The 26,527-nt window shown below is 34.4% G+C and overlaps 3 protein-coding genes across 8 annotated transcripts in view; all 3 read right to left on the minus strand.

Moving 5' to 3' along the window:
• Positions 1-26,527, minus strand: part of hdhd2 (haloacid dehalogenase-like hydrolase domain containing 2) — a 94,495-nt gene that overhangs the window by 12,096 nt on the left and 55,872 nt on the right. The window lies entirely within an intron of this gene.
• Positions 330-3,259, minus strand: ier3ip1 (immediate early response 3 interacting protein 1). Its single transcript, NM_001252373.3, is given in 3 exon segments — positions 330-980; positions 1,470-1,571; positions 3,104-3,259. Coding segments are annotated over 3 exon segments (249 nt in total). The 5' UTR covers positions 3,195-3,259; the 3' UTR covers positions 330-924.
• skor2 (SKI family transcriptional corepressor 2) lies at positions 5,369-20,046 on the minus strand. 6 transcript variants are annotated; one of them, XM_087270262.1, is made up of 10 exons: positions 19,797-20,046; positions 18,491-18,563; positions 12,794-14,612; positions 12,165-12,228; positions 11,563-11,640; positions 10,165-10,227; positions 9,253-9,351; positions 7,751-7,818; positions 6,316-6,378; positions 5,369-5,933 (listed from the first exon to the last, which is right to left on the minus strand). In XM_087270262.1, exons 3-9 carry the CDS (start codon positions 14,579-14,581, stop codon positions 6,319-6,321), a joined length of 2,220 nt encoding a protein of 739 aa, XP_087126388.1. In that variant the 5' UTR covers positions 14,582-14,612; positions 18,491-18,563; positions 19,797-20,046; the 3' UTR covers positions 5,369-5,933; positions 6,316-6,318. The 6 variants fall into 6 exon arrangements, with proteins under 6 accessions (XP_087126388.1, XP_087126385.1, XP_087126389.1 ...); XM_087270259.1 differs by having other exon boundaries at positions 10,165-10,230; XM_087270263.1 differs by lacking the exon at positions 18,491-18,563.

Below are 26,527 nucleotides of genomic sequence, written 5' to 3' on the forward strand. Positions count from 1 at the left end.
AGCCATACACTCATTCTGGTGTGATAATCAAGGAACTTTGCTGCTGTACCGTGGCTGTAGTGACTGAAAATACTCCAGAGTTAGGTAGCAACACTGTAATATCATTGCACCTACATTTTCTATTGGTCTTACTACACACAATGTAACAACAGAAGAGTCTAGCTTTAAATAGGAAAATTATCAACATTTTTTTTTTTTTTTTTTGGAAGAGAGAGATATGCTAATGGTTTAATCCAATTCAATGATTAATGCTAAGCAAAAAGTGCTCCAGCCAAAAATAGTCTGAATAGATTTAAAAACAGTAAAACTGAGAATGAAAGATTAACCTATTTCTAAAAAAAAAAAAAAAAGCAGAAACAATGAAACGTTCCATTAACAACATACCTTTAGCACATCTTTATTAAAATGCAAAGATTTTACCCATATGCCTTTAAATATATTAAACCCAGATTTAACTTTCCAAGTGGTCTTTGAAACTGAAATGGTAGGAAATTCACTTGGGAAATTTGACATTTAAAAAAGGTTAAACAAAACAAAAAACAAAAAAAGAAGTGAAAAATAAAGACAACAGTATGGCTTTTGGTGAAGGAAAGCTGATTGATTTCTCTGTTGTTTACTGGAACAAAAAAGTTATGCCTGAGCTACTGACACTTTACTAGACCCTGGATGTAAATAAAAAAAAAAAACCTACGTAAACACACGGGAGCTTTTGTAGAGGTACAAAAGCGTGAAAAGGAAAACGTTTACTGGTATTTTAGTCATATAAAACTACCAGAGTACTTACAGTAATTCATTCGGATACAATTTTGAGACATTGGAGAGCAACATTTAGAACCACAGATACAAAAAAAAAAACTGTTCATTTTCCGTTGCCACAATCAGTGTTCCACATTAGATCTTCATCCATCGCAGTCCATTCTTTCTTCATCCAAACAACAAAAGTAAGACGATACAGACTGAATTTACTGCTATCAGAGGAACTGTAGAAGAAAACATAAATAAATACAACACATGAAACAAATACTTACATTGTTTAATATACTGTAAAAGATCTAGTTTGCACTGTAAATTAAAAGTTTCACGCATAGAAAAAGAGCTAGCTTATTCATTAATTGATTCATTAAGTCTCACATAATCAGATCTAATATGGCTGTAGTCTCAAATACATCAAACTATCACTTCGTATTTGCACCGTAAATTGAATGAGCTCATCTGTCGACATGATACTGGTGAATTTGCAGAGATTGTGCAAACATATTATTATCGCAATGATCAGATCGTTTTTGAACTTTTACTTTGAATCAAAGAATGAAAAAAAAGCACTATCATATAGATCCGAGCCCAGAATCACTTTATAATAAACTCAGTATAATTAAGTTATATTGCTTAGCCCTACAGGTGATCCATCATCAATATTAGGGAATGATTAGTAGTAAACCTCAATATTAGCACTCTATAAATGAACAAACCTCTCATGACTGTCCTGACAGAGCGAATAAGGTTTAGAAGTTGTGCTTTAATCCCGGGATCATCTCCAAATCCTCCAACGCCTTGCTCTGCTCCCCAGCCAACTAAAAAAAAAAAAGTTTATTATTTAAAAGGTCGACAGTGATGATGTGTATTATTCTATAATAACTATATTTTATTATATAGTTAATATATTTAATTGTATATTTAAACATGTAAATTAACAGGAATCGAAGTAGAAACAAGTAGAAAAAGGGTAATAAACCTTTTAAAAAATGATTCCCCATACATTACACTATCACCTTTATAATTGTAATTAACTATCCTTCATTCGTTCGTTCATTTAGGAAAAAAAGCTATAAAACATTAATCGTAATCATTTACAGAAAATGACCACTACATTTCTTTCAGTAATACAGAAGTTAAGTATACCAGCTTATACATAAAACAATGACTTGATTAATAACATATTAAAACATATTTAAAGATCACACTGGCATCCCAAAATTCTAATTAATTTTCATAGTATTACTATAGTATGATGATTCCTTTGCTCGTTTAAATGAGCACAGACTATATTACACTATATACTTCAGCCATATTTTGACAGGTTATGTTCACATATTTGTTTGTACAAGTTATTAAAACATTTACTTGTTGCACTTCACTTGCATTTAATAAGTTTAGTATGAATTTGTAATCACTTCTGTATATTTAATTTAATACAGATGCTAAAATGGATAGAGGTAAAGTTGGTTTTATATTCGCACATTCAGACTTTCCCCTTAATACTATAATTTCATAAAAGTATTATTAGCAAACTCCAAATCGCGAAATCATATTAGCAGCCAATGACTATCAAAGTACAACATTGTTCACAGTGAAATAAACAGTGTTATTTATATTTTATTCAAGTCACACTTGCATGCTAATTCCGATCGAATATTCAAAGTAACATGGTAAACAATATAGAGACTTTTAAATGAACGAATGTGTGAATATAAAACCAACTTTACCCCTATCTCAAATGTCTCGTTGTTCTTGTTTCAAGTATATTTATTAAAATAGTTCAGTAATAACAGTTAAAGGAATGAGTGAGAGAGGGTCAAATGAAGTTAATTTTTGTAATTGATAATATTTTCAATTCTGTCATGTGTTAAGTAACTGACATTAAGAAATAAGTAACAAATGTAGGAGCATAATAATAATAATAATAATAAACAAAATTAGCTGTACATTCATTTTTGCCACTGTCATCTTTGAGATATGCTAATAGGATGTCTAGTTTTATTTCACCTAAAATGTTATTGGTAACGTTAACGTTAAAGCAATTCATTCGTAAGATTTAGTCAAACTATTTGACACTTGTAAACAGGTGGAGATAAAATTAGTTAAATCAATGGCGAACTATTTAATAACAAACTCTAAATCGTTCACTTGATATAAAAAATTAAATAAATTATGAGCTAACCGCCAATAAAAATAACAAACATCCTCATATTTCCATAACGTTAGGTTGCTTCCCATTTGGAGACGTAAACTCCAAGCTAACAAACCAGATGGCAACGCATGCATTTACATTACAAAATAAACATAACGTAACATAACTTTTTTGAATACATTCATGATAACTTACTTTTGCTGAGAAACCTCTCTTCGTGAAGAACAGCGATGGCATTTGTGAATAATATCGCTGTTTGAATCAGTGCGTACAGTGTGAACGCCATGTTGGCACTGTGCTGACGTACATGGGCTTGCGTCGCGAACAAACTCACGTCATACGCGCGCCGCCGGAAGATTTGATTGACAGGAGTTTATAGGTAAAGCATAATGTTATATTACTTATATATTTCTTATATAACTATTATAATAGTACAACTGCTTCTATATACATGTAGGCTACTGTGTGTGAGCCAAACACTGCGTCATATCCTCAATAGCGGAATACTTGAAAATATATTTACTTTTTTTAGGACCTATCGCTGTATTCTTTGCTTATGGAAAATAATTATGGCATTATTTTATTTCACTAAGACACTGTTAGCTTATAATATGCAGGATATAATAGCTTTATACATGGATTATAAACCAGTCTTTCATTTTCCTTTGACTTTTATTACGCCACAGTGGAATGAACCGCCAACTCATTCAACATGTATTACACCGTGGATGCCCTTTCAGCTGCAATCCATACTGGGAAATAGGGCTTTGGGAAAAATATGTAAAAATATGTAATTGTTACAGATATTGCAATTTGTAATGTAATTTTGTAGTCAAACTTCAGGTCAATATTCTGTAAGCCGTGGCAACAGCTTTTAAAACTTACCTGTTTTTTTAATTTATTTATTTTTTATTTATTTATTTTTTTGGACTTTGACATTGAAACCAAAATATTCCCATATTACAGATGTCCTGTTTTTCTTTAATATTTGTCTATTAATGCTTCTGAAGCAGGAGACAACATTATCCCAATTGTCCGCACTTTCCTGTTTGTTTTAGTTCGGTTGCGCAATTCTGATTGGGCAGAACGAAAGTGTGTTCACTTAATTGGCTAGTAAGGCTATCACATGAATAAGGCAGTCCTGCATTTGTATATATGCATTTGCATATATTCATTCATTCATTTTTCTTTCTTAATAGCTTAGTTATTAATCCGGAGTTGCCACAGCGGAATGAACCGCCAACTTATCCAGCAAATTTTTACGTAGCGGATGCCCTGCATATATATAATACAGCCTCTTGACATTAGTTTATCATGACGTTTCAAATTGCGATTGCGATTCGATTACACAGCCCTACAGGGAAACATCCATTAACACTCATTCACACACATACACTACGGCAAGTTTCATTTATTTTATTTCCACCTTAGTCCATTTATTAATCAGAGGTTTCCACAGCATAATGAACCGCCAAATTATCTAGCATATGTTTCACACAGGGGCGAGGCAGTGGCACAGTAAGTAGTGCTGTCGCCTCACAGCAAGAAGGTCGCTGGGTCGCTGGTTCGAACCTCGGCTCAGTTGGTGTTTCTGTGTGGAGTTTGCATGTTCTCCCTGCCTTCACGTGGGTTTCCTCCGGGTACTCCGGTTTCCCCCACAGTCCAAAGAAATGCGGTACAGGAGAATTGGGTAAGCTAAATTGTCTGTATTGTATGAGTGTGTGTGTGGATGTTTCCCAGAGATGGGTTGCGGCTGGAAGGGCATCCTCTGCGTAAAAACTTGCTGGATAAGTTGGCGGTTCATTCCGCTGTGGCGACCCCGGATTAATAAAGGGACTAAGCCGACAAGAAAATGAATAAATGAATGAATGTTTCACACAGCGGATGCCCTTCCAGCCGCAAGCCAGTACTAGGAAACACACATATTCACACACACACACACACACACACACTACGGCCAATTAAGTTTATTCAACTCACCTGTAGCGCATGTCTTGTTAATTGCTAATTGACTGTGGGGGAAACCGGAGCACCCAGAGGAACCCCACGCGGACATGGGAAGAACATGCAAACCACACACAGAAATGCCTACTGACCCAGCCGAGACTTGAACTAGCGACCTTCTTGCTGTGAGGTGACAGTGCTAACCACTGAGCCATGGTGTCGCCCTGGATTACAGATATTAAATAATATAAGTGACCAGTTTCCGTACATTTACTGTATTTTTTAGGTGTGGGTTTGATCAAATGGTCATTTTTGTTTTATTCTGTCAACAGTAAATAACATTTCTTCAAAATTTTAAATAATTCTTGTTTTAAATGGACTCTTAAGCTAGCAAGTATTGTCAAGCTAGCTAGTAGGCCTATGATTAAAAAAATCCTAAAGGTCATCTAAAAAATAAATAATAAAATTAATAAATAATACAACAAAGAAAAATTCAAAGAAAGTAAGAATGTCCAGTCTTATTCATTGTATAGACTTTAATTATCCACATAAATAGTAGAGAAACTACAAGAACATATTTAAATACATTTGCATGAACAGTTTATAATAACGTTTTTTTTTTTTTTTTTTTAAACTCGTGTTTATGTCAGTGTTGTATTTAAACAGGCAAAACGAGAAAAGTTGACACACTTTGAGATGCTCTTCCAAAGCAAGCTCCTTCTGTACATTTACAACCTCGGGCTAATAGAACTGTACAGTACGCTGTTATCAACAAACCAGGGAATGCATGGGTCATAAATAAACTTAAATAAGTCCATAAATAATCAAAGAAGGGTTTCTGTACACAAGATAAATAAGTCAATTGAAGTCTAAATCATTGGTAGATGCACTGAAGTGTTTGTCAGTCGCTGATGCCATTTGGTTTCATTGGAGAGATGGACATTGTTGAGGTGCTGATATTTTGATCCGGCGAAGAGGTTATTTTTATTTTGTTTGACGACTCCTTGGAGACTGAGATGATTTCACTTCATTGTGTCTGATGATGTTGAGAGCAGCTTGATATTGTTGTAGATGAAATGAGCTAAAACAACAATTCGTACAGTTATTAAATATTCACATTAAATTAATAATGGTTGGCAAATCAATGCTGTTTTAAAATATAAATGGTATATAAAATATTTAAAAAATTTAATAATAAACATCATTGGAGAGTCCATAAAACTCTCCATAAAACAAATTCAGTCAATTAAAATTTTACTTGTTGCTAAGATATTGAGTTTAATCTCATATAACTTAAAAAAAAAGTTGAAACATGGTTAACTTATTTATTAAACTAACAATGAATTGCCAAAGTATTGCCAAAAAACAGTAAAGTTGTAAATTCTAAACTAAAATCAGCTAATAATACCACACATAATATTTCTTATCTTATCGCAATTTTATCGAATATCTTTGACACTTACCATTTAGCTTTTGTTTAGATGTGTCCCGACTTTTTCTTTTCTAATGATGTTTGCATAGGGAATCTGAAAAATAAAGATGGAATCAGTTAATATCAATTAGTCCAGTCTCCAGTGACTCGTGATTTTTCAGAGATGATTGTAATGTGCTGATTTAATGCTCAAGAAAGTCATAATTCTCATTACAGTCAATGTTAAAATGTTTTTGTGGACACTGTGGCGTTTTATTTTTCAGAGTTCTTTAGTGAATCTAGTTAAAAATATTTTTGTAGCGTTATAAATGTATTTACTGTCACTTTTGATTAATTTGAAGCATCCTTGATGAATGCAAGTGGTTTTATTCCATACACCAAAAATATATATAACATTTGGGCTCATGTACTAATGCATAATCAATCTCCTTGATGATGTGTTGTGAATTAATGGATTGGATGAGGGGATTTTCAGGAAAAAAAAATTAAATGCTTTTAATTGAGCTGAATTCTCAGATCAGTAACTAAATAATAATACCGTTTTCAGCAATGCATCATGTAAGGCACAGCGTAATAATTGTGATAATGTACATTGAGCTGATAATCCATGCGGCTGGATGTACATTATCCTTCTTATTACGAGGCTACTTGCACTAAAACTAAACTATATGAATACAGCTGTATGAAGCATACAGTAACTTACTTATTATGTTATCATTATGCATTATTAATTATTCAGTTGCAATTCGATGCCAAATGTAATATGATATATATTAAAATATGATTTTTGGCAATTTGTCATTAGTTTAATTGGTAGTTATCTGGGAATAACCTACTTCCAAATGTCATAATTGACCAATGAGAATCAGTTATTTCAGAGATGCGTTTAATATTTATCACATCAGTTTATCAGTTTCTTTATACTGTTTAACACAAAACACAATTTTATAAAGAATGTTCTTTAAAAAAAAAGCTACTAAGACTTTTTCTATGGAATTAAATGGCTTTTTTTCCCCCAACCTTCTTCAAAGTTTCTTCCTTTTCTTCCAAAGAAAGAAACTCCAACAGGTTTGGAACAAGTGCAGGATGAGTAAACCATGACATAGTTTGAATTTTGGTGAGAAAATTGCCTTTAAATATGCAAATACAAGAGCAAAATAAATCAGAGATCTTGTACACTTCATTGTTATTATTGTCGTTCTGATTTTTCGTTCTGTAAAAAAATAAACGTCAGTCTGTTAAACACACACATGCAGCAGTGATGCATGTTACACCGATAAGCAATGTTTTCTACAGTTTTAGAAAGCACAAGACTCCAGATCTCGCTGATTTTTCTTCCTCTTCAGATAATTTATACAGCAGATTATTTGCATATGTAATAGGGTGCTGCTTGTAAGTCACGAGCTAATTAATCATATGGGAGATAGTGACCTTATTGCAGACTGTGTTAACAGAAAGCTCCTTACCATCTGTAACTGCTGTACCATCTCTTCCCTGTACGCCAGTTCTCTCTTCATTTGGTCCTGAAAGTTATCTGTGGAACATGAATATGTAAAACGTCAAATAAAGACATCTTATGGTCACTGTATGGTACCGTATATACACACACATTTAAGACACCACAGGTCAGGATTAAATAGAAAGAAATATTATTGTTTACCATACTATGTAAAATCAAAACAGTGTACACTGATATTTTTAAAGTGAACAATTCAAGCAAGGTAATCAACTTGGGGGGGAGCGGGGGTTGTTTTGGTATTCTTCAATCAAAGTATGACCATTTGCTTATATTGGAATCACAGGTGCTTCTAGGTGAAAAAATAAAGCCCCGCCCCCTACTAAATATTCAATTTCAGTTGGAAATCCATCAACATCCTGAAATAAAAGTCTCATTAACTTCCAGTTCACATGAACTTTAAGAAATCTCCCTTTTTTCATCTTTTTTACGCAAATCTCTTTTTATGATTCAGTAATTCCAAATGTCACAAACAAATCTACCAGTAAAGACTTTCAGAATATAGATTATGAATAAAACTGTGCTGTCTAGTAAATGTAATTGATGTTTAAGTGGAAATTTATGGCTCAGTGCTGGAAATCAAAAAACTAATTTTGAAAAAAAAAATCTCCTTTAAAATATGCTTTGCGATTAAAATCTACAAAAAAAAAATAAAAATGAAAGTATTTTCAGATGCTTTCTTTACGCTGAAGTTTTCTTTATATGGATTTTTTTTTTCATGAAAAGCCTAAGTGAAAAGGTGTTATAAAAACAGATTGTGTACTTTCTTATTTTAGCTAAAGATAGGGTTTTGAAGGTAAAAAAAACATGATTTCTTTCAATCTAATGGTAGTTAGTTGGCCTCAGTGAGCTGTAGATCATTTTTAAAGTGCAAAATCCACATTAAGGCAGCTTTAAAGTAATCCACACAACCTCTGCCTAAAATATAGGTCTTCTATAAAATAAACAATCATTTTCAGAAAAGAGTAAAATTATAGGTTATATAACTACAGCTATATTGTGATGCAAACTTCCCGACATTGATAAACCACATAAGATACAAATATAAGTAGTTTAAATGTATATATACATTTCTTTCTCTGATATGACTGATAGTTTCACTAGAGAAAACATTTTTTGTGAACTGTGGTCATTTTGATAAAAAAAAGAACACATTAAAGTGTTATGAAGCTCATGTTTCAGACTATCATGAATTCTGACAGATAAAAGGTAAAAAAATTATGTAAATAATATTCAGTTTAATGCACAGAATGGTTTGTTTTATAAGATCTCAAATGTATCATCAGGAGTTACAGATTTATATTTTTTGGCTGAATATGTTTTTATAAACATAAAATCTTTTTAATGTTATTCTGTATGAAAAAAATATTGTGCTACGTTTCCTACAAAAGAAATTAACATTACTTAAAAATGGTGTAATGCTGATTTGAGAAATGAAGTAAGGACACTTACGGAAAACTGGAAATGGAGAGCTGCCTTTCAGAGCGTGAAACTCCTGCTCCAGTCTCCTCCGTAAATCTATCTGTTCAAGGAGAACTTTCTGGAGTTCCTCTGAAGGACAAATAACACAGTAAATCAAGATTAGACACCAATTCATGTTGTGCCCAAAATATGAATGATTTCATCTGTTGCAATTACAAAAAAGCTATTTTAAACAGTCTTTTTTTTTAAAAAAACAATAGTCAGATGTTCAGGTTAAGATTTTTAAGCCACTCAGTAAACAGACAAATCAGTAAATATAATATTTAATTATAATAGCTAATTATTAATGTATTTTTTAAAACACAGATTGTAATACATGTAAAATTTTATTTACAGTTTAATTTATTGCTGCAATGTAAATATGAAGTATTTAGAAATCTTCAGTGTCAATATTTAAGTGAAAACATTATATAAATTAAAATGTTAAAATCAGATTCTCTAGATGCATAAAATTGACTAGGTATGTGTTTCAGTAACATTATCATATTTGTTCAATCTTATGAAACATATCTTCACAAATTTTAAATAGAAATATTGTAATTTAGATATATATTTTTTACTTTCAGAAAATGACAACCGGTTAATTTTATTTTTCCATCAAACAAGCTTTCTGAACTTTTGTGATGTTAGGACATCAGTACTGGGTTGTCTAAAAAAATAAATATCCATGTCTGCTTATTTCTTTCTTTATTTTTTTTAAGAAAAAAAGTTTAAAAACTCCATATTTATTTTACAAATGGAAGAAATGTCAAACAAAATTACATGTCACTCAAACACATACAGTAAGTTAAAGTCCTGAAGTGGTCTCTTTATTTTCCCATAGTTTTAATGTTATATGAATCTTACTGTAACATAGTGTATTCAATCTGTTTGTGAGCTTACCTTTTTCCATGTTCTCAACATCCTTCTTGAGTGATACAGGAGAGTTTGCCTCTTGACTTTGGTCTGCTGAGCAAAATAAATAGCAATTTTTAAATTCAAATACTTAGAGGAAGTATAAAGCATCCGTCAATTCAAAATACGGTCTGAAACACATGTAATACCAAGAGCAGCCAGTAGATGTCAGTGCGATTACATGTTATTTTAGACGAGCATGTTTCACTTACAAAGTGAAATAACATTTATGATTTTGCTGGTTAAATAAATTGTAATGAATTTCCATATTTATGGTAAAGATGTAATAATACACTCTGAAAGTGCATCATAGCATATAATTAGTGCGTTCAAATGAATCTAAATATAAACACAAATGCAGAATGCCTGAAATAAGTGAAATTGTAAAAATAGCAGATTAAAAAAAAAAGCTTCAGTGCTATTGTAAATCAGGAAATAAATCTAAACACTTTTTGGGTCTGTAAATTCGCATGGCACTGTGTTTTTGTGTCTGTATCACAAATGGCTCAAATGAAGTGATCCAACACGTAGGTATAATCTTCCCTCATTCTACTGTCTCTCTCTCTCTCTCCTCTCATTTCCCGTCTTGCCTCCTTAAGCCGAACAAGGCGTTCCTCATTTGGAAAGCGGTCTTGTTCTCGCTCTCCTCCTCTCTCTGTCTCATTTGACAAGCAAATTTGCAGACAGTGCCTGAGGATAACAACCTCGTTTGACAGTCAATTAACCGTGAATAGTCAAAGCCAAGGCAGTTTGCATTATATAAATGGAAAATTAGATTATTTTTTTCCCCTTCCCTCCCAAGAAACAGAACTATCTTTAAGACACTGCCGTTAGACTTTGTAAAATCAGAAGTTCTAATCACGTTTCCCAGTAGCCCCTCGGAGACGTTTAGCAATCAGGCAAAGGTGGTTTCATTTAATTTGTTTCATGTAATTTTTTCAAATATATTATACCTTATATGAGGAGATCATTATCGGCCGGATAATATAAATGTTGCCATAGATGTCATAAAACACTTTTAATGTCTTTCTGACAGATAAAAGGCAATAAGCTATGATCTTTCTAATGGAAGATTTTGCCAAGCAAAAGGCAATTATTTCCGTTTGATATTGTTCAAATGGTGATTGTCACCTTCCTGGCGTTGAGCTGATTGTCTTGCTGAACTGTTATGGCTCCCCACAGAACACATTTTCCCAATGACATTGTGGAGAGAGCTGCTCCATTTTAAGAGTGCGGCGAGAGTATATTCCATCCCGTATCTTTTATATTTAGATTAATCCTAATATCCTTGCAGGAATGGGCTAGCTGTGCGGCGCAAATTATTTTGCGGCCCTCTTGGTGTAAGTGGCGGATGTGCAATGGAGATAAAGTGGCGTGCGCTCTTACTTGGGTTTTCTCGCCAGTATTCCGGTGCGGATGTCTCTGTCTCCGAAACGAAAAAGCTGCTTTGCTCTTTGTTGTCGTCTGAAAGAAAATGTAAAAATGTGAATGCATGTATACACCTCAATCAAGTGTTAATATGGAAAGCATAAATTGTGATCTTTTTTTTTTTAATTATTGAACATTTAATTTGGTAAATGCATTTCTTTCAATTGGGGAGCATTTTATTTTACAGGCCTGTTTCACATGTACATAATGAATACGAAATAAAACTTCTTTACTGCCATTAATAGTTCCATGAAGAACCATTAAAAGGTTCTTTATAGTGGAAAAAGCTTCTTTAGATTATTAAAATATTCTTCACACTAGAAAAAAAAAAACAAGCTTCTTTGGTGAACAACAAGAAAAAAAGTATTCTATGGCATAACTTGACTTATTTTATGTACTTATTAGCTAATTCATATGCCTAAACCTCCCCCTGGACATAACCTTAACCCATGTACAGAAGTAATCTTATACAATCTTTACATTGTAAATACAATGTAATAATGTAAAATAAGGTGCAACCTTTAAATGTGTATGATGTTCACTTTAAACTCATTTCTCACCTGAGGCGGCTGTTTTGTTTTTGGTTGCGTAAGCTGGCAGCCCATCGTCTCTGCTCTTGTGAGCCTGTAACCATAAAACACCAGCGGTGTCTGATTAGAACTGATTCATAACACCAGGCCAAAGGTTGAACAGAGAGCAACAAAATATATCAGTCAGCCAAAAGCACAGAATTGATTAGCCTTGAGAATGACAATGCTGTTATGTTTTATATATGATCCTGATGTAAGTTTGGCTGAGTCGTGCTACTGAGTTTCTTTAGATAAATCAACACGCCCCTTTGTGTGTGAGAGTGTGTGTGTGTGTGTGTGTGTGTGTGCGCATGTGCATGCTGAGGCTAATTGCTGAAGAATTCCCGTTACAATTGCTGTCGCTCTTCTCGATCTGTCTGTTAATGTAGCGTCAGAGGGTTAAAGATTAAAAGGGCTAATAGGCAGAAGTGACAAAGGGGAGCAAACATAATGTCGCCATTAAACAAAACACGACTGGGCTTATTAGGAGGGATCAAAGAGCTCTGAATATTTCATTTCTGCAGGGAACACAGGCTATCAATCTTGTTATGCATATGGACCCTGCCAGCCGATGGCCCGCATTTAAATAATTAGTTAAAGTGCCTGGAGGGAATATTTACATTTCTGTACGCGGCGCTTTCCTCCAGCGAGCCGTGAACAGGGCTGGGGACTTTGAGGATAGTGGGCGGACTGACAGCAAGGCCTGGTTTGTCCTCTGCCGGGGTCTCAGCGGGTATGCTTGGGAAGGAGGCTTGTTCTTTGGCCTGTTCGGCTGTTGTTTGGCTGTCAGGAAGCCCACGCATGTGCAGGCCGCACGGCTGCGGTGGTGTCTGCGCTACGCGGCTGCCAAAGTCCTCCTGCTCCTCATCCTGTTTCGTCTCCACATCCACTTCTTGCTCCTCATCGCTTTCTGCGCTGTCACTTTGGTAGCTGCAGCTGGTTCCTGGAGAAAGGTGCCTCTCGGGCCCGAAGTCCTCCAGGCTGCCATGAAGTTTTGCGATGCTTTCTGTGTCTTTGACCACTGGCCGGAAGGCAGAGTGGTAACTGGCCTTGCGGGCTTGAAGGGAGGGGGTGTCTAGCAGCTTTAGCCAGCCTTCTGGTGCAGGTCGTAGTTCTGAGGTCACGGGTGGGCAGTCACTGTCAAACAGCCCAGACCTGGGGTTTGTATCCAAGCCTGAACCAGCATCGCCCTGTTCAGACAGATCCAAAAAAGCTTGTCTGAGAGATGGGCTTTCTGTGAGGGAGGACAAAGCATTGGGTTGGGGTTGCAGGTAAGTGGGTACTGGAATACCCCCTGTTGCCCTTGGGGGCCAAAACATGCAGAAAGGGGGATAAAAAGCGTCTTTGCGGCCAGGCCAAAGAAGACCCGAGAGGCTGTTGTTTTTCTGTCCATTGCTTGTCTCACTGTCGTCCTTCTTCTGCGGGCACAGGCCAAATGCAGGGAAGGTGTAGGGGCTGGGGAATAGTGAAGTAGTTGGGAACTTCTGCAGCATCCCAAAACCTTTACTTGGGACCGGAATGACCGGGTAACTGCGAGGTGCTTTTCGAGGTGAAAGGCTGTTGGAGTCCAAATCATCATCATCCTCATATCGACCCCTCTTCTGGGTCAGTTCAGGAGAGATCATGTGGGGCAGAACTGAGTTTACGGCTTTGACGGCACTCATAGATGAGCAGTGTGAGGAAGGAAGTGCTCTCTTACGACTTCCTCCATTGAACATGGCTTTTACATCCTCCCAGGCAAACATCAGGTCATCGGGTGGTGTTTTTTCTGCAAGTTTAAGGTGCCGACGCCAGGAGTTGAAGTTGGCGGCATCTGGCTGTGTGTACTTGGCCTCGGGTGTGCGGTGTGAGTGGAAGATGAATTTGTTCGGGGAGAAGTACATATTGCAGTAGGAGCACTTGATGCATTTAGCCCTGGAGCTGTTGTAACGTGCTGGGATGAAACTTCCCCGGCAGCCCCAAGCACATTCATGCATCACTTCAAACGCAAAGTTGTCTGGCAGTTTGGGTGGAGAGTTCTCGCCCAGGAAAGACTTGCAAAGCCGTTCCGCTTCCCGTTTGGTGATCATGCCACAGCGCCGGGATGAAATGGGCATGGCGCCCGCCCGCCGAAGGATCTCGAGCTGGACTGGAGTGCACTGCACACAGGTGATGCCCAGAGCTACTCGACGGTTGTGGATCTCATTGTAGCTGTAGTTCTTTAACAGGGTGTTGGATATCTGAGCCAGGCATAGCCGTTCTTGATTGTCAATTACAAGTGAAACAATTGGTACCCCGTAGAGGATGACCTGCCCAACTTGGTTGGGCTTAAGTGAGGATCTTGGAGGTGTGAGGGGCTCCTGCTGAAATGAACTTGGTGGGGTTGCCATCACAATGTCTTTTGGTCCAGGCAGAAGACTCTTGTCCATGCTAAGGAGACCACTGACTGGAGTATTTTGTCTGTAAACACATCATAAAAGATTAATTTAGCTTTTAAAATTAATTCAAAAGAGTCAATAGAAAAAAAGATTCAGCTGTATTCATTTATATATAAAGTAGGCCTGCCATTAAAGAACTTGGTTATAACCATATATGGCATAATTAATAAATAGCATTATTTTATTTCAGTACAATTATTTTGTAAGTTTTTTTACTTTCTTTTTTTTTTGTTTAATGTACAGCTATTTGACAGCTACAGTTAATTTTAATTTGCTGTATAAATAAACGAATTTAATGTATGAAATTGAAATATATAAATATATGGAGAATTAATGACTGCTTTGAAATATTTGTAGATCTGGATGTGAAAAAAGAAACTGTGAAAAATGCTAATCAACATGCTTGCAAATTAGAGAAAACGAATTAATTAAAACGAATATATAGGCTATCAGCGCGCCAACGCAATTATTTGCTCCTTAAAGCGCTATGAGAAATTACAACTTTTTGTTGCTTTAATATAAACAATCTGTGTAATATGTTTAACATGCTATTGTACTCGTTTTAAAATACCCTGGATATATTTAATAATTTGCGAATATAAAAGGCTACAACGTCGCGAAATGACCGATAATTTAAGATTTAGCCGTAAATTGTCAGCCTTTTTTCTCCAAACAAAATATATAGAACGTCGCTTTTTAAGGTTTAGATGATGCTTCATACTATAGGTAAATATTACCGTAATAATATTAATAATAACAGAAAGCATATAAGTGTGTCATCAGATTCGCCGAGCACAAGTCACTTTTAACGGCTAAACCTAAACAAAACTGTCATTTTCAGTCAGACCCGGAGAAGATGAAAAGTTTACATTTTTCTTACCTCCGCGCGCTGTCGGAGTTTTCCAAACGCTACAGAGCACAAATCATGTCGAATAGCCTATATTCCACATACGAAATTTCGCTATCAGAAATTAATGAAAACGGCCAGCGAGACTACGAACTTATCTCCTTTATCGTGTCCAGTAACAGTAGTAAGAGTAGAGACAGAGCGAATAAGCGCGCGCCTCACACACTGGCTCTTATTGCCGGAGCTGGATGTGAGTGATTGGCGTGGCTCTGCCCCTCTGAAGAGCCAATGACGTTTCACTAACTGCCACTCAAACACGCTAAAGAGAAGCTCAGACAGGAGCCGCAGGGGCCCCGGGTGATGCCGCGCGCGCAGAGCTCATTTCTGAATTAGGAGAAAAGCGCCCGTGAAGGACCCATGTGTAATCAGTATAATAGACAAAAAAGAGAAAGTGTTCTTTATGTAAAACGTGTTACTTTTAATTTAAATAGCCTATCATAACACGCCGAGCACAGGTAGCCAAAATGATGCATCATTTAAAATATATAGAATAATTTGTTTTGTTTATTTCGGTATAGAGAAACAACAAGCTGAAGTGTTTCATATATTAAATCTTATTTTTAAATATCACACCACGCAGATCCTAACCAAATAGTTTTGTGTTTAAAATAGGCCTATAGATACGATAGCACGAGTATAAATCGTTTAATTTTTCAATAAGAACTATGAATAATTTTTGAACTATGCATAATTATTTAAGAATACACTCTAAAAAAAATAAAGAACCAAAAATGCGTTTTTTTCATAGTGGTGCAGTTTTTTAGGTTCCCCCCAAGCAATAATCTAAATAACATTTTTCTTCATACTATTAATAACGTCTAAAGAATAAGCTAAATAACATTTTCCCCACTAAATCATTTTAATAAATCAATAACGTCAAGATTTTTCATGGAACCATTGATGCCAATACAGAACAAATATGCTATTTTTAAGAGTTTAATAAATTGAAGGCATGATGTAAAATAAAGTGGAAAAAATTTAGTTTTTAATTATTCTTATCCGTCTTTTATATGACGCTTTAAAAATGTAATACGCAGTCAGGTAGTTGTTTGTGCTTTATTATTTCGTTACCAGCATCTGCATTGTCACACACTCAAACTGTCCAAACTGTCACGCTGTATTGAGCCAATTTCCACGCGATCATAAATCAAGCGAAAGGCGACAAATGTCGGCATGTCATTTTTTCATCATTATGAGGGAAATACATAATACGTACGTACGTACTGAATCGACCACATCTGAGTATAAAACAAATCGCTTGATGCCGATGACATCAACTGTCTCATCAATAACATTTCTCAGTAGGCTAATAGCAAAATTGCGGATGCACTATTGATCCGAATATGAAAAATTACAATTGTTAAAAGCGGCATCACATATTTTAATACCGCGAATTAGAAATCCCTCTTTTTGAAATTTGCGTTTTTTATTGTAAATATCCCCATTACAAGCTATAAGATAATATTTTAAAGACGCTGATGACATTACGCGCAACATTGGGCCTAATTGTGACGTTTTCATTTTTGCCGTGATAATAGAATTAGTACAAAAGGTCAAGTGTTTTGAAAAGCCGAGTCAAATTGACAGGGAAAAAGGGGTCCCATCTGTGGCCCCCTAAACCTCATTTAGATCCCATCCCGCTGGCTTTTGTCTCCCAATAGCCTCATACGACCTCTCATCCCATTACTGGAATATGAAAAGAAAAATATGATACACTTCAAAATTAATTGCCAACACTGTAAAATAACTTTCATCACGCTTTAAACGTAATCTCATATAATGTTAAAATATACTACAGATTTTCATATTTATATAGGTGAAGATAATCATATGCATTATAGCTATGTTTATGCTTTATTAAGAGAGTGATTTGTTCATAAAGCTCAATAATAACACAGACTATTTTAACTATCCATTATATTGGACCACCGCTGATGATAATCAGTACCTAACAAGGTTAGCCATTTATGTTAAGTGCTAGATGTGTCTGCTTGATGCATTGAACTTCATCTATATGTATGTTAACCCTACTGTGAAATTAATCATGCGTTTAAAAAATTAAAAAAATGTGTAAAAAAAATTACTTATGTGACCTGTCGAGGTCAATACAGAAAGAGGAAGTCTAATAGCTACAAGAATAGGACATTACACACCAAATCCATCATCTAACCAAATATACCTCAGGCATTTTTTTTTTCTTTTTGGAAGAAATAAAATAAAATGAAATGAAATGCCTTCACTTTTTTTTCAAAGCCGGTTTGGTTAAATGTATAGCATATCTGCTAACTGTGTGCAAACTGAAGACTCCTTTCTGGCCTATAATTGTCATGAACAGAAAGTCCCAGAGTACACTGCGGTCTAAATAGGCCTAAGTGCACTGTCCTACATTATAATCCTTATTTAATGCTGGAGGTCTATCAGAAAATTGCAAGACTAAATGCTCCTTTATCTGTGAAGCAATACCATTTAAATCCAATCTCATCAGAGGAGAGTATTTGTAGATGTTGATTACTTGGTCAAGCAAATGTATAAAATTGTTACTTGCGTATTGTTCAATATGCTGACTTCCAGTATACTATAATGGGAACTATATATAAATATTGTTACTGTAAGGTAATCAGACTCCAAGAATCTTTTGATTGAACTGTGATACAGAGGACAGTATCAGACAGGTAAATAGGGCTAGACGTCGATACAGTGTGGTGCCATCCATAGGTTGTAAAATATATAATTAATTGCTTTTCAAATATCCATTTGAATTTTAGAATCGCAATTATCATGGAAGCAATGAATCACCGAATAATGCCTTTTTGCTAAAGGATGTCAAATGGATTCATACTTAGGTAATGATGGAGACTGTTTTGATTAATTTAAACATTCATCAGATTAAATACTAGCAATTAAAAATAAATTAACTGTTTATCCATTAAAAAATATATATTAATTCTGTAGATCTTGAGTCATTATGTGGCAGTGTATATTGGTTCACATACCTTATCCAACACTCAAGGGAATTGTCTGTTTTCTAGCTGTTTTCTGTTCTCGCTCTGCAACATCAGTCAATCCCTGAAATGGCCAGCAACATATTTTAGCGTTGAACAGACATAAATTATGGTTTGTTTTTAGTGTCCTTCATGCCTTGTAAGAGCTTGATTGATAGTTTCATTCATGTTCGTGAAATTATAATAATCATTTGTAGCACTACTGAACATTATTGAAAAAAACGAAATTATTTATGACTTTTTTGCCACAGCGACTTACTCTTAAATAATTAAGGTTCATTAATAGTTGCATAAAGTCATTTTAAAAGCATTTCCACTCCACAAAAGGTCCTTACCATGGATAAAACATGTTGTTTAGATAACAAATAAAAAATCTTCTGACATGTTTAGAAGAGTTCACTGACAAAAACCAAATGATTTCTCGAAGCATTAATTTCTGAGTTAAAAATGAATAACTTTCTAAAAGTTTTAAGATCCCCCCCAAAGCTCAAATACGATATGATGTAGGTAAAATTTAAATGCCTAATTTAAATAAATAAGAAAACAACTTTTAATTACGATCTAAAGAAGAAGAATTAATTGTTGTTTTTAATGAGATACGTTTATTTTTAAATGTCCGACAATATAAAATGCAGGACAAAAGAGTACAACTGCCAATTAAACAACCTACTCATTGCAGTACAATAATATATAGCCTTGTCACTTACTGTTTGCCACTTATTTAATAACCAGCTTATTTATTTAGGTTATCTAAACGTAGGCCTAATTTAACTGCTGCTTTAAATGTTTTAAATGTTGGAGTGAAATCAAAGTGATTCAAAAGTTTCCCATTGCAAAATAAATTAATGACCGACATTTATATTAAACTCTCAAACTCAAAAATACAAATAGAAATCTCAAACATTATTGTCACATATTATACTGACATACACAACGGTGATAAAAACATTATAAACATTAATAAAAGATATATTTCTTAAGCAACACATGCAGAGCAACAAAAAAGTTCAAATATGCATTTTAAACGTTATAGTCGAATTAATCATTTACAAATATTTCCACTCAGCATAAATGCCTTCTTGTCAAGGTAGATAACATTACAAGAAACGCAAACAGCTTCTATCATAACCCACAACTGATGTCGATATTATTCGTTTTATAAACCTGAAATGAGGAATTAAACGTAAAAATAAGACACTGTGGTGCTATCCAATTATTAAACCTAATATTTTCCAGTTCACACAATAGTTAAAACTTTAAAAGCGCATTCAAAAAGCTGAAGAGGATTTGTGTTTACCTTTGACGCGACGTTTTTCGCGCTCTTCCTCAAGACGGTGATGCGTCGCGCTCTTCTTCTTGTCGCTTTTTTTTTTTAAAAGATATTCCAAGTAAAAGCTTTGTGAATTCTGCTCTATGGCCGATAGTGAACTGATGCTCTTGTGGGCTACCGAATCACTGAATCAACTGCGCGAGGCGTGAAAGCAAATAAAAAGGCATCTGCTGTGCATTGCTCTCGTGCTCAGGAGGCGAGCTTGAGAAATGTGCTCATTGTAGCCAGTGCTGTCATTGAACTTCACGTCCCAAAGAAGCTCAGAGAGGTGGGGCTCTTTTCAGATAACGCGGATAATGGCATATCATGTTTGATCTGGAAGTTTTGCATGGAAAGTGTTACGTTTTTATAGACTGCTGAATCTTTATGTTGAACATGATCTGAGGTTTTATGCCATTCTAGGTTGTCAGTGAGATCTTAAAGCTATTCGTTAAAGAATGTCAAATAGAGAATATATGTTTTAAAAGGCACTAATCAGTTTTAGACAGGTTTAGGTTTGAGTTTGAAAGTAAATTTGTTATTAATTTTATATTCATTTATTTTTAAGCTATAAAGCAATTTACTGTAATTGTAAATACTTTTATATACTTTTAAAAATGTTCTTATTTATAGTTAAAAAGTCAACAATGAGTCAACAATGCATATTTTGCACATAAACCATCTAGATGTGTGTATATAACTTTATAACTTGTATTGTTTACTTCATTTAGTATTTATTTAAATCTTTCTTCTTGTGTTGATATATGTATACCTGAGCTCCAGAAAAAAAAAAAATCTTTGTGTGTTTGCTCACACTTGGCGAATAAAGGACATTCTGATTCTGATTCACACCATGTCTATACTTTAAGTTTAGTATGTCTAGTTATTTTTTGTGTTAGAGTTTAAAGCATATTCAGTTTGTAAAGTGTCTGCTTTAATGTTTTAAATAACATTTAAATCAAATCTAAATAAAGGTAATAAAATAGTGTTTTTGAACCATACTGTTGGTAAATACTTAATTAGTCTGTCGTGGTAATTATATAATGGCCATGCTGATACATCAAAGATAGTAATATAAACAAGTAACCCAATACTAATAGTTCTACAACTATAAGATTTATAATACAATGCACTACAATTTACTGTCGTACAAACTAAAGTATACTACAAAGAGTTGTAAATACTAAAATATATACAGCATAATACACTTTACTATGGTTCAAAAGCACCGTAGTGTCATATTATAAATTACTATACTTTTTTTTTTTTTTTCGTGTGGGAGTTATGATTATTTAAAAATTAAATCATGTACTTTTTAAAATATGTAACTCAATAAATCATAATACTAAATGGTGTTATATAATTATAATCTTCAAATGTCATCAATCTATTGATCTAAATGTGCCTAACAAGTTCTCTGGTGTATAAGTATTGCCATGAATTGAATGTCAATCTAGTGGGTCTAGTGGTCTTTTAACATGTATAATTTTTTTATTATATATATTATATTATAGGGTGAAGCAGAAGCGCAGTAGGTAGTGCTGTCGCCAAACAGCAAGAAGGTCGCTGGTTCGATCCTCGGCTCAGTTGACGTTTCTGTATGGAGTTTGCATGTTCTCCCTGCATTTGCGTGGGTTTCTTCCGGATGCTCCGGTTTCCCCCACAGTCCAAAGGCATGCAGTACAGGTGAAATGGGTAGGCTAAATAGTCCGTAGTGTATGAGTGTGTGTGTGAATGTGTGTGTGGATGTTTCCCCGAGATGGGTTGCGGCTGGAAGGGCATCCGCTGTGTAAAAATGTGCTGGATAAGTTGGCGGTTCATTCCGCTGTGGCGACCCCAGATTAATAAAGGGACTAAGCCGACAAGAAAGTGAATGAATAAATATTATATTATATATTTATTACATATATATATATATATATATATATATATATATATATATATATATATATATAAATATATATATATATATATATATATATATATATATGTATATATTACATATACATATATATATATATATATATATATATATATATATATATATATATATATATATATATATATATGTAATATATAAATATATGTAATAAACCATATTTATATGGTGTTCAAAGCCAACATACAAAACTAAAGAAAACCTGCATTCGTAGAAACAAAAGTCAAATAACATCCTCCTCACACTGTAAAAAGTAACCAGCAATTTTAAAGTGCTATGTCCAATATTTTGTTTATTGATGTAATTAATATAAATGCATTTAAGGTGATTCAAAGGTGTTATGTTCGGCTTTTAGGTTATTACTTTTAAATTCTAATCAAATATTTTTGTCATATATGCAGTAATGTGAAAAATGCAGTTTAAGGTGTTCAAACATGTCAGCTGCAGGTCAGCTTCCTTTACCAGGTTATTAACTCGTGTCAGTTTCCTCAGTAAGACATATGACTGTAACTTACACTGTCTGCTGAGTCTGATCTACTCTATCACACACTGAAAAAAATAGTTTCACACAATTCATTCATGTTGTCCCAACACAAATTGATTAAGGTAACTAAACAAATTTAAGTAGATTGGACATAAAACAATTAGGTTTTCCTGAACAATCTCAATATTTGTGTTGTTTCAGCTCATTTTAAATTGAACAAGCAGTAAAATCATTTTTAAGTGCAATTCAGACCCTTCAATTCAACACCATTGCATTTTTGCAAATATATTTTTAAATTTGAAATTAACAGTGTAAATTTTAAATAGAATTATATTATAGACACTGATAATGCTGTAGTTATAAAATGTGCTAAATTGTATTATAGACACATACTGTGTATTAATGTAGAATTTATATTATATTTATGTGGATACAATAGCATTGCAACACTAGCATGAGATCTTTGAACTTAGAGTAACTCTTGGTGTATTTCATCTAGTAAATTCTATGTTTTTCAGATTAAAATTGATAACTTTTTATTGTGTGTGTATAGTATATATACAGTTAAAGTCAGAATTATTAGACCCCTTTTGAATTTTTATTCTTTTTTAAATATCCCCAATCATCCCCATCCACCGGATTGGCTCTATGACTGTCTCTCCGCCAATAGCTGGTGTGTGGTGAGCGCAAGCTGGCGCCGTTGTCCTGTGGCTCCTGTTGGCATATATATATATATATATATATATATATATATATATATATATATATATATATATATATATATATATATATATATATATATATATATTTTTTTTTTTTTTTTTTTTTCATTCATTAATTTTCTTGTCGGCTTAGTCCCTTTTTCAATCCGGGGTCGCCACAGCGGAACGAACCGCCAACCTATCCAGCAAGTTTTCACGCGGCGGATGCCCTTCCAGCAGTTTTTTTCAACACATTTCTAAGCATAATAATTTTAATAACTCATTACTAATAACTGATTTATTTTGTCTTCGCCATGATAACAGTAAATAATATTTCACTAGATATTTTTCAGGACACTTCTTTACAGCTTAAAGTGACATTTAAAGGATTAACCAGGTTAATTAGATTAACTAGGCAGGTTAGTGTAATTAGGCAAGTTATTGTATAACGATGGTCTGTTCTGCAATATCAAAGAAAAAAAAAGTAAAACTGCTTTTATTCTAATCAAAATAAAACAAATAAGACTTTCTCCAGGAGAAAAAATATATTATCAGACATACTGTGAAAATTTCCTTGCTCTGTTAAACATCATTTGGGAAATATTAAAAAAAGAAAAAGAAATTCAAAGGGGGGCTAGTAGGGCAAGACTTAATTTTGTCTGTTAGGAATTGATTGTTTTTTGCTGTAGTTTGCTATGTAACATGAGTGACAATTTGATCCCGCCCTCACCCAAGCAAACACCAATCAGAAGAAGACATATTGTTTACAATGAGGGGGAAGTTATATCATTTAACCAAATAAAATAATAATTTAAAGCGATTAATAATTTTGAATAAATTCTGTCATTATTATTTCATGGTGACTTTAATAATGGGAGTGAACCAAACTGTAGTATACAGTGCTCGGCATAACAACTTTGCCAGTAAAACATCCATATTGTTTTAAAATTTTGAATGGGATGCCATGCAATGAGATATTTTCATAAATCTGGTTTACTGGTTTTACATTAAAACTGAAAACTGACACTAATCCTACCAATTAACTTAAGATGATGCAAAATGAGTACACCCCTGAATAAGTTCAAGGAATGTCAAAGAAACCATATGATATATTAAATGTAGATGAATTTATTTTTGTGTATAATATGTTAAAAATGTTTGGTGCCACACTCTGTAACTGCATAAAATAATACACCAATAGATACTGTCCATATTCACTGGAAAATGTATCCAAATATAAATGTTAAAGAAAGTGTACTTATATATGCTTGTATGCATTGTATTATCATTTGAAAGTGAAGGATCGTAAAGATTGCACAGAGTGAATCGGTCAGGTAAAACCTCCGAACTTCCACTTCCTTAATTACTATGCCGAGAGAGAGCCAGGCCTTTTATTGCCTTCATCATTAGCTCTTCCAGCAGTTCAGGACAGGCTTCCTTTAAGGACCTCATTGACTCATTGATCAACTGGCATCACATGTGAATGGGCCAAATCGTGGTCTGTCTCTTTCTCTCTCTCCGACTCGTTAAGTGCTCTTTTTTTTTCTCTTCCTCTCACCACTGACTTGTAAAGAGCTTTTAATGTGGCTATTAGAGGAAGTGAACAGGAAGCGTGTTGAAAACGCAGCCCTTCATTATTTATGAGGAGGTTTAATCTGTTGCTTAATCACCAATGTTTGGCCAAAGCAGGTTTGGCGTTAGTTGAGTAATCATGAGTGAGACGAGGCAGAGGGACATTAATTAACGAACTGGCTTGTTTTGGATGGCTTTTTTTGTTTTAATCTGTTCATATTTTTCATTATTAGTAATATATTTTGAGCATCAGATCCTCATTTATTTCTGAAGCATCACGTAACACTGGAGTGATGATGCTGAAAATCCAGTGCATGTAGCCATATTCTAAAAAAAGTGATTCAACTCAGTTTTAGGACATATGAACAAACTCGGTTGTTAGATTAAAAAAATAATAAAAGAATTAAACCCAGCAGTTGGATTTGTTCTTATTTGATCCAATATCTGGTTGAAACAACTCGACATTTGCACAATACACTGCAAAAATGCAGGGTTTCACACAATTTATTCATGTTGTCCCAATTAAGTTAACTATTACAAATTAAGTGGATTGAACATAAAACAATTAAGTAGTCCCAACAAAATTTGCAGATATTTAAGAAACATGCTATGTGAACAGTCTTGTTTATCAAATTTTCTGCTTTAAAAATGTGCTGTCCGTGCCAGAACGTCTGTCTTTAATTAAGTTCTTTTTACCCACCCAATTCCAATTTAGGCAATTATGTTTCAGCATCCAGGGTTGCCTTGGTGGAAAACCGCATATTTCAATCATTCAGAAAGGCTCTGAAAGCATGCGTGAATGAAATGCTTCTTTTAATATGGAAAATATTCCTTCAATCATGTGTCGTTGCTTTTATTTTGAACACAATTTAAATTGTCTTTAGCCTTAATAGTTAGACTAGCTACAGTTGGTCAATCTGGCAACCTGCGCTTGCGTTTGTTTTAATCCAGGAATGTAACACCTTGTTCAACCACTTTGTGTCAAACTTACATACCGCACCTTCAAATAAGTAATGTAAACTAGCTACAATTTTTTTTAGTGTAGAGATACGCAAATTACACTAAATTAAACAAAGTTACTAATTATTAATTAGTAATATTCATTCATTCATTTTCTTGTCGGCTAAGTCCCTTTATTAATCCGGAGTCGCCACAGGTGAATGAACCGCCAACTTATCCAGCAAGTTTTTACACACCGGATGCCCTTCCAGCTGCAACCCATATCTGGGAAACATCCACACACACACATTCACACACACACTCATACACTACGGACAATTTAGCTTACTCAATTCACCTTTACCGCATGTCTTTGGACTGTAGGGGAAACCAGAGCACCCGGAGGAAACCCACGCGAATGCAGGAAAACCATGTAAACTCCACACAAAAACGTCAACAGAGTCGAGGCTCAAACCAGCGACCTTCTTGCTTTGAGGCGACACCACTACCTACTGCGCCACTGCTTCGACCCTAATTAGTAATATTTCTAATTAAATATAGTTGAGTTGTCGTAACCCAATGTTGGGTCAAATATGGACAAATCCAACTGTGCTTTTTTATTATTGTTTTGACATTTCAAATATGTTAAAAGTATCATTTGTAAATTTCTGTTGTACCCAAAAAATAATTTGTTGTTTCAACCCAATATTGGGTCAAAAATGAACAAATACAACTGTTTTATCAAATAGTTTAATTAGGTTTTTATCAGCACGTTTGCCTCACATCAAGAAGGTTGCTGGTTCGAGCCTCGGCTACCCAGCCGAGCATTTCTATGTGGAGTTTGCATGTTCTCCTCGTGTTTACATGGGTTTCCTCCGGTGCTCAAGTTTCCCCCACAAGTCCAAAGACATGTGCTTTAAGTGAATTGGGTATGCTAAAATTGACCGTAGTGTGTTTGTGTGAATGAGTGTATAGGGATGTTTCCCAGTGATGGGTTGTGGCTGGATACATATGCTGGAAAACATATGCTGGATAAGTTGGTGGTTCATTTCGCTGTGGCGACCCCAGATTAATAAAAGGACTA

This window comes from Danio rerio, chromosome 10 (genome assembly GCF_052040795.2).
Source record: "Danio rerio strain M-AB ecotype USA chromosome 10, GRCz13ab, whole genome shotgun sequence".
NCBI classification, from domain to species: domain Eukaryota; kingdom Metazoa; phylum Chordata; class Actinopteri; order Cypriniformes; family Danionidae; genus Danio; species Danio rerio.

Coding starts and splice junctions, on each gene's coding strand:
- skor2 (XM_087270260.1), bottom strand. CDS start 14,581: ATGGACAAGAGTCTTCTGCCTGGACCAAAAGACATTGTGATGGCAACC. Junction 11,641..12,164: donor AAACAAAACAGCCGCCTCAG/GTGAGAAATGAG, acceptor ATTTTCTTTCAG/ACGACAACAAAGAGCAAAGC. Junction 9,352..10,164: donor TGTTGAGAACATGGAAAAAG/GTAAGCTCACAA, acceptor TTTGTCCTTCAG/AGGAACTCCAGAAAGTTCTC.